The sequence below is a fragment of the Rhamphochromis sp. 'chilingali' genome (assembly GCF_963969265.1).
Source record: "Rhamphochromis sp. 'chilingali' genome assembly, chromosome: 9".
NCBI lineage: Eukaryota > Metazoa > Chordata > Actinopteri > Cichliformes > Cichlidae > Rhamphochromis > Rhamphochromis sp. 'chilingali'.
In genome coordinates, this window is record NC_137936.1 from 31,846,870 (window position 1) to 31,860,910 (window position 14,041).

Consider the following 14,041-nt stretch of genomic DNA (forward strand, 5'->3'; position numbering starts at 1 on the left):
AGAGGGTGTTGTGCTTTACTTGCCTTGTTATGGCCTTGGTTTGAAGGTTATTTTGTACCTGATTTGCATCCGTTTCCTGGAGCCAGTGAGTTGAGACGGCCACTTCAAAAGGTGCTGCAAGATGGTGCCGAATATCACTGTAAAAAAACTGTGAGGCGTCAAAATCTATAAGCGGTATATAATTATGATGAGAATAATACTAAACTGTTAAACCTATATCCATGCCTATATTTAACTTGCAGTGAATCTTTTTTAGATTAGGGATGTTTACTGATTTGTAGCTGGGGGGGGCAAGCATTTACATCACTTCAGCTCATACAAACAACTGACTAGTTGTCTGCAGCAGAAAAATAACACAGCAGGCTTAGGGAAGAAACTTGTAGATTTTCTACAGTGACACTGGGGTTAACTGAAGAAGAATTATGCATTATCCACTTAAAAGCATGTCAAGCTATTGTAGTAGAGGCTCCTTTAAAAACCTGAGAATAGTTAGCCAGCTGTGAAAAATCAAGCAGAGATAATTAGTTACCCTTCAATTCCTATAGACAGCACCTGATCTGATGCTGTTATTCAAATTAATTATGGGCTTTTATCAGGTATTTATGAAAAGGTTTATTTGTTTATTTCACAAGAGAGAGAGAGAAGCCACACTTTGTTCCTATGTTTTGTTTAGAGATGAGCTCATTTACATATGCATACTGCTTTACATTTACTTGTGACTTGCAACTGCCTCTACCCTTCAGTACACAGTTTGTTCATTTTTATTATTATTATTTTTAAACTGCTTATTTATTTCAGGGTCACATAGTGGCTATAGCTGACACCGTATGAAAATGGACTTCTTCATTAAAGTAGATGACAATTCAGGTGAAATAATGCTATGACACACTGATGACCTTAAACTGCATCCCAAGGCCCATACATAGGTGTAAATTATTAGGTTGGCCTTTGGCTACATCCACATTAGTCCAGATAAATTTGAAAACTGCGTTTTCGTCTGAAAACGCTGTGCGTCCACACTATCGTTTTCAGTCGTTTTCACATTGTTGTTCATCCACATTTTAACGGCCGAAAATGCTTACGTTTCAGTACTGCGTGAAAAGCAAGACGATTTGTCTTGCTTCATTTCTGTCTTCTGTTTATTTACTTTCTGGCTCTTTGAAAAGTTGCAGCAAAACGTCGAGGAAAAGCACCGAGTTTTTTAAATGGACTAACAATGAGGTGGAGTTGTTGCTGCAAGTAACATTAAACTACAAAGTTGCAAAAGCAAGTGAGAATTAAAGAATTTGAAGAAAAGCTCTCTGGAGCATGTACATTTGATATTAATCTTTAACCCTTTAAGACCTACCATAGAACCAAGTACGCCAGAGCTTATATTATATTTTTACATGGTGTGGCGCCATTTTTGGGAGCATTTCAAGTTGCTATACATCAATACAACCATTATAGCCCAGATTTTAATAATATGTCTGCATTAAGTGCATAGTAATTACATAAATTGCAAAAAGTGCAATAAACTACAAAAAAAAATTGAAAATCGTTTTTGCTTTTTTAACATATATTTCTAGTTAGAGAAATTTAAGAGGCTTATCCCTCAAAACTGTAAATACAAAAAAGTTGCACAAAATAGTTTCCTACCACAGGAAATTTATTTTGAGTGTCTTCATAGTTTTATTTTTGAAATACACCAATTTTTATATACTGCAGGAAAAACGAAAATAAATATTATAGTGCAAATTTGCAAAAAAGCAGCATATGCATCAAAATAAACTATTTCCAGCAGTGCAATATGACTTCTAAGCATCCCAGAAATGACACAGAAAGTCATAAAGTCAAAGATAACTTTTAAAAACACCAGTATAGGCTCATGAGGTCCTGATGGTAAAAAAAAACTACATTTCCGCAAAAACGACGTCACTTCCGGTTTCGGGCATGTAATGGTGGACATGCGAAAATTCGCGCTGACGTCTATTCCAACGTAGGAAGTGTTATGAACAGCTGATCGGATCGGCAAAGCGTGTTTCTGGAATATTATGTTTTTGTTGCTCCAAGCGCTTTTTATGCAGTTTTTGCAAAGCTATATGTGGAAGGAAACTGTGACCTAGGACAAGCTGATGGCATAAGATGTAAGTACAACTCCTCCGGTTTCATATGCAAAAAAAATTATTGCGCTAGCTTACGTGGTTTGAGAGCTAACGGGATTTAAAAATAGTTACGCAAAACAGAGCGTGCCCGCTCTGACCGGCTTTAAAGGGTTAATAGGGCTGTCAAAATTGAGCGCAAACAAAACAACTGCTGTATAATGCCTTCCGCTATCTTAGTTTAATTGGTCACATGACTGCACCACATCACTAAAATGTGTCATTGTTTTCGAAAAGGCTCCAGGTTCGCTGTCCACACTGCGATGCGAAAACGGCGTTTTCAAATGTATCCGCTTTGGAGAGCGTTTTCAAAACGCTGCGTTTTCCTTGACCGAAAATGCCGTCTCAGTGTGGATGGAAGGCCAAAACGAAGAGAAAAAGATGCGTTTTCAAACGAACATGTATTAGTCTGGACATGGCCTGTGTGTCTACTTCAGTGTCTTTTAACATTATAAACATTGACTAAAGCTTTCTGTCAGAATGTCAACATGTGTTATGTTTTTCATAATTTTAAACCTGTTGAGTAACACATCTGTTATTTTGGGCACAAGATTTTGCTTCTGAAAGGTAGTAAATTAACACAGTTAAGCTCTCTCGGCTACTTCAAAATGACAAAGTGGCTTCTCTGTTATCCTTTGGATAAGCTCTAATTTTTGTTGTCTCTCTGGTTCCCTGTTGGCATTGATATATATTTAAAGGACTTTAAAGGAAGCACTACATTTCTATTTGCCTCTGCCTTATACCTGACCCAGTTTTCGCTTTCTTTTTTTTTCTGCTGGCATGAAAGACTCCTGAGAGTGATGCCCGAGAGACTGCTTTGATAGAATAGTTGGGATTGAAAAGCGTTGATAATCTCCAAGCTTCACCAGAACTATTTAATGGTGATATTTATAGATCAGACAAAGAATCTTTCATTTCTCTGTCGGCACCACTTCAGCCTCTCAGTCTATGTGTGCTTTTCTGCCTGCTTTTTCTGTGTTTATTTGGAGAGGCATTAATAGTCTGAGACATTTTTAGCATCTACTGGAGCATTTTTCACCTTACAGTCTTAGCCCTTACTAAATGAGCCAGGGTCCTCTCTGGAGAGTAAAGTCAAAGTGTTTTGTATCTTCGCAGCATGAGCCTACATATGCTGGAACTGCACACACTCTCAGCACACTTAACCTGGAAAGCAGCCAGAGTCTCTTTGTGCTGGTCTACTCAGCTGTGGAAGGCAAGTTCCACAGCTGAATCGGAATCAGATGGCTCAATTACGCTTCCATGGTAGGCCTTTCCTTGGGATCAGAGGGTATCGCTATCTTACACACTTTAGCGAGGGCAGTGGCCTGCTTGCTGTGTTTGGACAAGCCCATCAGCTATCATCAGGCTCAGGGGATTCTCCCAGCATCACCAGAGTTCTCCAAGGAAATGCTTTTTCAGAACAAATGATCTTGACTCTGACTTGAGGTTCATTCCACTGAAAGAACAATGAAATCTGAGACCCTCTATAATTGAGGTCCTGCGTGGTCAAATAGCATTGAAGAGAAAGTTCTTCAGGACCTAATGTTGAGGACCTCCCACATACGGTGATATGACCCTCAAAGGTTTACCCACAATGCACTCTTTGAAATCTTCTCCAATTGATCATAAGAAAACAAATACGAGATACAAGTAATCACTATTTTTATCTGTTACACTGCATTGTAGACATTAAATGGGTGCAGTTCTACTATGATATTGATACTATGGTATATCATATGATATTAAACTTTATTTTTTCTACAAAGAGCTCTAATTCTGAACAAAAATTTAATTAGATTTGGGCTTTAGACTGTGACGTAATTTTTTTTTTTTTTTTTTTTTAAAATCCGTAATTCTGATTGCTTAAATACTGGGGAAATACCAACTCACTCCATTTATGTTGAGCTTTTTTTTTTTTTTTTTTTTTTTTTTTTTTGCAATTACTGACTGTCAAAGTTTGGCTTTGCTTAATTAATACACTAAAATTGGGTGGGAGGTACTGATTGGAAGGGAATGACCCATTAAAAGTTTAAATAAATAGGCCCAACCCTCTAAAATGATATTTTAGTTTCTTAGAGGTAGAGCAGGGCGATATGACCAAAAATATTTATCACGATATACATTTGAAAATTTGCGATAACGATATAACTAACGATATAATTGACACTAGCCAAAATACTTTACAACTCCACAACGTTATTAGTGCAAAGAAAACCCCATCAATGTATTTTCACTCAAACAAGCAGCTGTTTTTATGTGCATTAAAGTGATATAAAAATTTAACAGTGCAAATGCAAATTCCTTGCTGACAGTTTAACCAAAAGACATTTCCTGCTCCGACAATCCATCAAGCGGTGCGGGTTCGTAGCTTAGCAAAGTCGTACTAAATCATTCGACTGGTTTTCGAGCGCCGTGTACCACATAAAATCGTTTCGAAGTCAGTAAACACAACCAGAATTCATACATAAGGCTCACAGGATTATAAGCTGCACTGTCGATTTTCAGAAAAATCAAAGGATTGATTTTAAGTGTGCCGTATTTTCCAAAAAAGACTGTAATAACGACGGCCCGCTAGCATGCTCTACCAAAAATAGTGCTTTGTTGTGTATCTGACGGACGAAAGCTAAACCAGTTCCACACCACTGAAGTTGCAGCATTTTTACAAACCAATTCTGGTTCATCTGTTTCATTTAACGATCCGCTTTCACCCTTCTCATTCTGCGTCGCCGCCATGTGTGTATGTAAACCAGTGGTTCTTAACCTTGTTGGAGGTACCAAACCCCACCAGCTTCATATGCGCATTCACTGAACCCCTCTTTAGTGAAAAATAAAATGTGATTTTTTTTTTTACTGGTGCACAAAATGAGCCATGCATGTCATGGCGGAGGCTCTGCCGAACCCCTGAGACTGAGTCACTGAACCCCTAGGGTTCGATCGAACCCAGGTTAAGAACCACTGATGTAAACAAAGGCACTGCGCATGTGAGTTTTACACATATTCTATCACGATATTTCATTTTCTTATCGTTGCCCAACATTATACCGGTATTACTATGAAAGGTATGATATGGCCCAGCCCTACTTAGAGGTAAGGTCTTTGTGCAGAGGTTCTATTGTAAGAGGCAATCTTGTACTTAACAAATGAAGCCATTAGGTGTGAGTAATAAAGACAGTGGGTCCCCATCCTAAGTTGGTCTTTTTGAACTTCGTTAGTTACTTTGACTTTAGTCAGAGCTGTTCGGCTAACTAGAGAGAATTAGTTTTGTCAATTTATGAAGTCTAAAGAAAAGCTTTTGAGACCTAACCAGTGTGTCAAAGGTAGCTCTGTTTATCTTTTTACAAGCAAAAATTATCATTGATAAAAATGAACTGGTAAAATCCTATCAATACCTTTTGAATAGTTAAACTAACACCAGTTATCAGTTTATCATTATATTGAATTTATTCCTATGTTTTAGGTTTGTCTGTCTTTATTTCTTTTCATTACCATAATAAATTTTGAGTGCCTTAAATTTTTTGCCACATTTGAAATTTTGCATAAAAGTTCCTTAGAACAAAATGCAATGCCCTACTTCAAATGGTTCATTAAATGTTTGTGAGATAGATGTCAACAAAATAGCCCCGGCAAACTCATGTTCATTTTGTCAGTCTGACTCATACCAATTTAATTTAATAATATCTTGCCTTTTTTGCCATCTGGCATCTTTAAATATCTTCATTATCCTCATCCTCAAATAATTTAGTTTGCCAACTTAACTTTAACCTAGACTTTTACCATCATAGCTCTTGTTAGGGTCTATTAGGCCCCTGGCTGAACACCACCTTGCATCGTAATCACTTTGTTTTTGATAGCAGTTTTGGAGACTGAGCTTTAGGATGTTGAGTTTTATCATCAAAGAGCTGATATCTCACTGAGCCACACTATTGGTCTTTCCTTCCTGTTTTTAACCCCCCAACCCCCCTGCCACAGCTCTGTTAGCCAAGTGTGAGATTTCAGGCTTGCACTTCTGGATGCACTGCCAGCTAATCTATATGCTAATGAGAAGATGATAATCAATGAGGTTCACGCATGGTTGGCCCCAATCAATACTATGTTGCACCAGCAAACGACTCAAATAGCCACATTTCATGCCGCCAGACAGTTGGGTGGCGTGTTAATGTTGTGGGGTAGAGCATAAGTATGCCATTATCCTTTGGTTTTTATCTTCCCAATTCCATGTAAACGAATTCTGTTGTCATTAAAGAGGAGTTTAAATTCAACTCTAAAGCTATCTCATTTCATTTTTATGAGGGGTTTTGCTGGTTTTCCTCTTTTGTTATTTTGTTTCTAAGCTTGATGTCCATACAGAAATCTTTGGCACCAATTATTCAAAGCCTTCAGTAATAAATCACTCTAGTCTAGTGTGTACACTGTTATTTTTTTTAAAAACTGTCAAGACATGCTGCAGATGAATAGTGTCACAAAAAAGTTGCAAAGGTTGAGAATAACAGTTGAATAGTTTGAGAGCTCATGTCAGCAGAGATAAAGCAATACCATGTCATGACTTAAGATGATGCTAGTCTCAGTTTCACAACTAATAATGAAACAATTTTGTGGATCAAAAATCTGTTTTGTTTTCTTAAAAAAAAAACAACCTCTCGTCCCTGTGGGATCTGGGAGCTTGAGCGCAGTGTCTTAGGCTACGTCCAAAAGCAAGTGAGAATTAAAGAATTTGAAGAAAAGCTATCTGGAGCATGTACATTTGATATTAATCTTTAATAGGGTTGTCAAAATTGAGCGCAAGCAAAACAACTGCTGTATAATGCCCTCCGCTATCTTAGTTTAATTGGTCACATGACTGCAACACATGACTAAAATGTGTCAACGTTTTCGAAAAGGCTCCAGGTTTGCTGTCCACACTGCAACGCAAAAACAGTGTTTTCAAATGTATCCGCTTTGGAGAGCGTATTCAAAACGCGTTGTTCTTGATCGAAAATGCCGTCTCAGTGTGGATGGAGGGCCAAAACGGAGAGAAAAAGATGCGTTTTCAAACAAAAACGTGTTAGTCTGGACATGGCCTTAGCTGTTCTTAGGACTGCACTCTCCTGGACAGAGATCTCAGATGTTGTGTCTGGGATCTGCTGGAGCCACTCGCCTAGCTTGGGAGTCACTGCACTTAGTGCTCTAATTACCACTGGGACCACTGTTTCCTTCACCCTCCACATCTTCTCAAGTTCTTCTCTGAGCCCTTGGTACTAATTCTAGCTTCTTGTGTTTCTTCTTCCTGATGTTGCTGTCATTTAGTATTGCTACATATATCACTACGGCTGTCTTCTTCTGCTTCTCTACCACCACTATGTACGATTGGTTAGCCACCACCATTTTGTCCGTCTGTATTTGGAAGCCACACAGGATCTTAGCTCGGCCATTCTCCATCACCCTTTGTGGCGTCTCCCAACCTTGTTCCTGCTTGTTCCTGTGCTGCCATGATTAGTGCCTCTGTGTTGTCTTTCAGTACAACTTTGTCCAGCCACTGGTAGGACGTCTGGATGTCAGCCACTTCCTCTATCTGCCGGTGGTACATACCGTGCAGGGGTCTATCCTTCCATGATTATTCCTCCTCTTTCTCAGGTTTCTGCTGCCTGAGGTATTCACTGAGCACGTGGTCGGTTGGGGCCATCTTCATTCGCGGATGTTTGTTGTCTCATCCTGGACTGTGATGATATCCAGTGTTGGTGATGATATCTCCCCCCGACTGTCGTCCTGGTTCCCCCTTCGTAGCATGTGTGTTGTTCCTCGTCAATCTCTAGACATGAGAGCAGTCCTTATTCACAATGTTTGAACACTGAGCTGCTAGTTTCGCCATCAGTGTGGATGTTGGGTATCGAAGATTCCATAGGTCCCTCATCCTATTCATGTAACCCCTTCGTTGTTCAGCCTGTGACTCACTGTTCCTGTCCTTAGCTGAATGCTAAGGAAAATGGGCCTATTACAACTGCAGGTTATTTGTGGAAATTGTGCTGCAGACTTGAAGTGAAAACTGAAATACTGAAAAAGGAATGAAGCCTTCGGTTTTCCACTGTTCGGGTCTAGACTAAGCAAAAGAGAAGAAAAAGCATTTCAGGGTTATTTTTATGAAATGCCTCATTATCTTGGATTTTCAGCTATTTGGAAATAATTTGGGTGATATGGGGGGGTTAGGGTCTAAGCATCCTAAAAAAAAAATTCAGTATTCAGGAAGCATCAGAGGGGGAGGGGAGAGTAAAATCATTACCATCATCTTCATTAAAGAGGATCCTGTTGTCCAATCAGGATGCGGCTCTGCATGGGGATTCCATAAGCGCCCGTTGGCTGTCGCTAGGATACCACATAATTAGTAGGCAGGCTGTGGCCTGGTTGGTGGACTTGGGTGTTGATGCTGGGACGACGAGCTTGCTGTGTGTTGGGGGTAGACAAGAGGGGCAGGGGGTTTGGAGGCTGCACAGAAACACCCTTGCACGCGCTCATTTATTCACTCAGTCAGCCAGGCAGCCAGCCACTCACTTAGGCAGACAAAGAGGAAAGAGGAGCAACATCCTGCAGGAGGACAGCACACTCCCCGGGGGATGGGGCATCATACCCCTGCATCGCGTTGGGGGTGTCGGAGGAGGTAGGAACACCAGAGTTAGGGGGCTTTGTCTCAGAAGCAGAGTACCCCTCTTCACACACAGATACACGCACACACACACACACGCACGTGCACACACACACACACACACACACACACAGAAATTTATATATAAAAATACACACAGGCACACATTTCTCTGTGGATCTTTTAGCTATTAAAGCTATTATCACACATCAATCGATTAGTGGAGCTGACAAATGCATTCTCATAGTATTTTTAATGTGGGTCATCAGAGTTGTATGGGCACTGATGGAGGTTTCTGCACTTCCTTACTGTGATGTAAGCTCTGTAGAGACAGCCAGTCTGTCTGACAGTCTCTTAACAGCTCTCATCGTCCTGCTGGATATGCGAAATGGATCACACGCAAAGCTGACTGTCAGTTCTTGTGGTCTTGTAATGCTAGCATGAGGGGATCAATATGCTCCAACAGCACTTAAATTACATTGTTATGGCATTGACTGGCTCTTTGCACTGTGTTTCATGCTGCTGGTGCTGCTTTGATGTTGTCTTAAAAAAGCTGAATAGCACTTTTCATGGGTGCAAGGGGTCGTCCTCCATAAAACCCAATTCAAAGCCAGATTTGTGGATGTAACAATGTAAAAGTGGTACTTGGATGGGGCTGAGCAAGGGGTGATCTACATGGCACTGTTTACTGATTGATGGGTGACTCCTCTCAGAGGGACATGGGTTGCAGGGATCATTACCAGAGGGGATTCCCTCCCCTCTCCCCACATGGGGAGGCAATATGAAGCACACTGTGGGATGTAGGCTAATGATGGCATACAGACAAGCAGGCTTTGGCAGCAGTGGTGCTTTGTTTACAACCTGGACCCAGCACTGCCTGACTGCATTTCAGTTTTTCAGCCACAAATATGAAAACATCAAGTTTTCAATCAGTGACTGGCACCGCTGAATGGAAAATAAGGGTCTTTTTAATTTAGAAGGTCTTGGAATATGTTTTTTACATTTTTCCATTTTTCATCCAGTTTAAATTAGGATCTAGTTCTTTGCTTTAATGGTGTTAGATATATCAGGTTAATATGTAAAAGCATTTTTAATTGATGCTTGTACTGCCCTAATTTGACTGGTTGCTGCCTTTCTTGTTATGCAACCTAAGGTTTCAATTAAAGCATTTAAGCTGTTTAAACAGATGTTAAAAAAATGTCTTTTAACTCACTCACTGGTTTGCTCAAATATTTTGTAACCTTTTGTGAGCTGTTCTGCGTTTGCCATTTTAAGGAATAGCATGTGGTTTAGTGAGATGGCAGATTGTTTCCAAGTCTCCTTTGTAGCCTAAATGGGCTGTAGAGCTTTGCTTTGGCTCCTAATCTGCTCAAAAGAATGAGTATGTGGAGGAAATGGCTTAAGAATTGCAGCATGGCGGCAGCATTGCTCCTTATTTAATTACTTCCATTACACACTCGTCCCACTCCTGCCCATTTAAAATCCTGAACCTGTTCACTCAACCTTCACCTCTCACTTGCTCCTTTTTCCTTGTAGCTGCGGTGACTTAATGTGAACCTGTATAACCTGAAGGCTATAAATTCCTCCCTTTTCCCCCCTTTTCTAACTCATACAGTGATTGTTATTCTTTCTGATCCCCCCATCAAACATGCTCATTAATCCCATTCTTGACACTAGTCAGAATCTTAATGAGTTCAGATTCTTTTCTTGCTCTGAGAGCTTTTTTTTTTTTTTTTTTTTTTTTTTTTTTTTTTTTTTAACTTCTTTTTCTTTTCTTTTTTTTAAAATTAACTGCTGGACTTTGTTTAAACAAAAGAATCTTTGACTTTTTCCAAAGATTGCTTATTTTCCACCAAGGAAGAATGCTTGATCTCCTTCCATCATCTTCACTTTTTATCAGCTGCCATGCTGAAATCTTCTCCACCTTGTCTACCCGGAGAGCTCTGAACCTTTTTCGTTCTGCGCTAATGGATAGCAAAGCACCAAGGGACCAAACCTAAAAAGGCTTTTATGGAAGGACCCTAAATCATTCCTCCTTATTCTTGTGACTGACTGAATGGAATGGATTCATTTTTTTATTTTATTTTTTAAAATCTTATTCACTCAACACTCTTGGACTGAGTGTTGACTTAATTTAGGCTTGTAGTGTCTGCTTACCCCTTATATTTATGCTAAATTCAGTGGAGTTCACTGGATTCCTGAAATACAATTTTTATGTGTATTTTTACATGAAAACAGAGGTATCATTTATTTTCCAGCTCGTGTTTGTATCCTGCATATTCATTTCGTGCAGTCGGACAGCATATCCGTCTTTGAGAACAGACAGCAGAGGTGTGACTTAAGCAAAATGACAAGAGATATCCTTGTGTTTGTTTTGTAACTTGTACTGACTTTATATAACTTTAGCTTGGCTCAGTTTATTGAATACATAAATACAAAGTAAACAATGAGATGAAAACTCCCTTCTTTGAACAGTAAAAGCAAAGGGAGTATAAACTGTTTGAAACTTAATAAAGAGAATTGCATAGGGGCTCTTACATAACCCAGCAGCAACAAAATGAAAGCGGCTCCCCAAAAAGATGGTATGTCTTGTTTTGTATGAGAGAGAATGCCTAGTATCAGAACATATATGTATATTTTGTGTAGTGTGTCAAAGTGGGGGCTGGACAGTCATGGCAACAGGGATGTGGGTGTCAAATTAAGTCGGGGTAAAAAAAAAGTTAATGATTGGCTGCAGAGTTCGACGTGATCTCTTTCATGGTTTCTGCAGTGAGAGATTATTCAGGTAGTTGCTGTAGTAAAAGATTGCAGTGACCTACAGTTTACACTGGGCTGGTTTGCAGCTGGGTGCGAAGGATAAACTGAGCACTGAAATGCTCACTGAGCTGGGGGGGGAAAAGTGAAACTGGTAATTCACTGGTCGATCTGCATTCCTAACCTCACCTATGGACATGAGCTCTGAGTCTTGTCTGAAAAAATAAAATCACAGATACCAAAATGGCAGAAGAGTTTCTTTCAAAGCATAATAATTTGGTAGGGGCTCGAAGTAAAACGACTACGCTTTCATGCAAGGTGATTCAGGCATCTGACTGGTGTGTTTTCTGGACTCCTCCTGGGTGAGGTGTTTTGAGCCATGGGAATGGCTCAGTGTATCACAAGAGCTGGAGGTAGCAGGGGAGAGGGAGGTCTAAAGGTATTGGTTTAGACCCTGATCAGGAGCAGAAGATGGATAGGTGTGATAAAGATTAGTTTCAACTGTAAAAGTTATAAGTAAAACAGTGATTGTATAGTTATGTAGTAAATGTTTTTTGAAGTCAAGTACTAATTTGAGCAAGCTGAGACTTTGAGATAATTTTTCTTTACATTAATATAAAATCCACAAAACCTGGACCTGGTGAAATCTTCATAACCAGAGTTCAGAGTTTTTATTCAGAAGAGATTTTACTTAATTTGAGTTCCTTTTTTGGGCCCTTTGATCATTTATGAGTCTAATTTGCCTTTTGTTTTGGTGGCAGGGTGATGCACTAATTAGTACTTACTTATTTTTCATACTTTAAAGGGATTGTGGCACATGTGTCATACTGAAGACGTAGGGGTTCAATCCAGTCCTTTGCAAGTTTTAATCCAGCCTGCCAATCAGTTTAGTCTTTGAAAAACTTCTTAGTCATTTGTAAGTTTTCATGTGAATCTCCTTTTTCATCCTAGAACCCTGTGGAGTTCATTTAGTTTAAAATTTTCAAAGATCTTTAAGTTTGACTTTTTTTCTTTGAAATTCCCCACATGTACTGAGTTTTCAGGTTCATGCTTTTAAGAATTTTTAGATTGATTATTTTACCTTGAGATATTTGTGCTTGACTAAATGATGTGACATAGTTAGGGATCTTTGGACAAGTTGTTGTTAAGAATATCTGGTATATGTAACCATAATAAGCCGTAAACTATATATGGCCTTGGATGTGACCAACCGTGGTAAAATTAATTTTGTTGCCCTTGACTTATAGTGCAACATAAGACTAAAACAGTTTGGGTATAACTTTGATGCGGTAGATGTGTCACTGGTCTTACATTTACCTGGTGTTGAATGGTTTATTGACAACCATGTTCAGGTGCATCTTGTTTCGACTACTTTGTCTCGATTCAGTTGTATGTAAACATAGAAACCTAAAGCATTTTTGCAATCCATGAGCCAAAACTCTGGGTTAATAATTATTGAGTTGGTTGTCTAAAAAAATTACTAATTCCAACTTCTGTATCAGTGGCAGAAACAAGCTTCCATACATTCATCAGGTTTTTTGCTTCTTTCTTGAAGGCACAGGAGAGCCATTCAGAAGAGCCGGGGGTCAAAGGTGAAAAGAGCAGAGGGCACCATGGAGAGTGAGCCAGGGGCCCCTGCTTCCACTGCCAGCAGTACCGGGACCACCGCAGCCACCACCACGTCCACCACCATTTCCTCCAGCACCACTGCTGTCAGCAGTAATAGTACCTCTAATACTACTACAACTACTACTAGTTCTACTACTTCCACTAGCATTAGTAATAGTAGTAGCAGCAGCAGTAGTAGTAGTACTAACACTAGCAGTACTTCCAGCAGTAGTACTACAGCTGGAAGACCGGCAGTGCCTCAGATATCGGTTTACAGTGGAATACCTGACCGTACAGTACAGGTGAGTGTTTTGGTTCTGTAATAAATCTGCTGAGAGCTTAAGTTGAGGTATTCTGTGTAACATCCTGACACTCTTTGCTCTACTGCCCTCTGTTGGTGTTTAAAAGTGACATACAAGCTTCTAAAATTGTTTTTGATGTAGCATCGTTTTTTACAAAGGGAATTGATGAAAAAGGGAATTTGTCTTCCCAGTAAAGGATCTCAAATATGTGGTAATGTTGGAGCATGTCTCCAATTTGGAGACAGGAAAGAATGTTTTCTGTGCTTTAGTGCTTTTGACCTCTTGCCCTCGGGGTAAGCCTCTACACAGGCTTAGCCTCCCTCAGAATTAGGTCCACTCAACTTTGAGTGCTGATGGTTTGACAGCAGGGTTTTTGTTAGATTGAGTCCTTCTTTTCACCCCCTCAGCATGCTGACAATCACAAGGCAATCACTATTGTCACTGAGCAGCACTGTGAGCATAAAGGACTGCTGGAAATCAGTTCATGCATGTATTTCATCTTTGCTACTTGTGCCCGTCAGCGACACGTTGTGGGTCCGGATGCTTCTGTGACACTGTTGACTGCAGGTCAAAATCCTTGGAAACATGGCATAGGGCACTTGGAGAGGTGGTTTCCCAGTAGT

The 14,041-nt window shown here is 39.8% G+C and overlaps 1 protein-coding gene across 1 annotated transcript in view; it reads left to right on the forward strand.

The window, feature by feature from the left end:
- Positions 1-8,464: 8,464 nt before the first annotated feature.
- Positions 8,465-14,041, forward strand: part of phc2b (polyhomeotic homolog 2b) — a 31,868-nt gene continuing 26,291 nt past the window's right edge. Inside the window, 3 exon segments of the mRNA XM_080890413.1 lie at positions 8,465-8,654; positions 8,656-8,769; positions 13,064-13,418. Coding sequence (XP_080746539.1) covers positions 8,536-8,654; positions 8,656-8,769; positions 13,064-13,418 — 588 coding nt within the window. The 5' untranslated portion in view covers positions 8,465-8,535.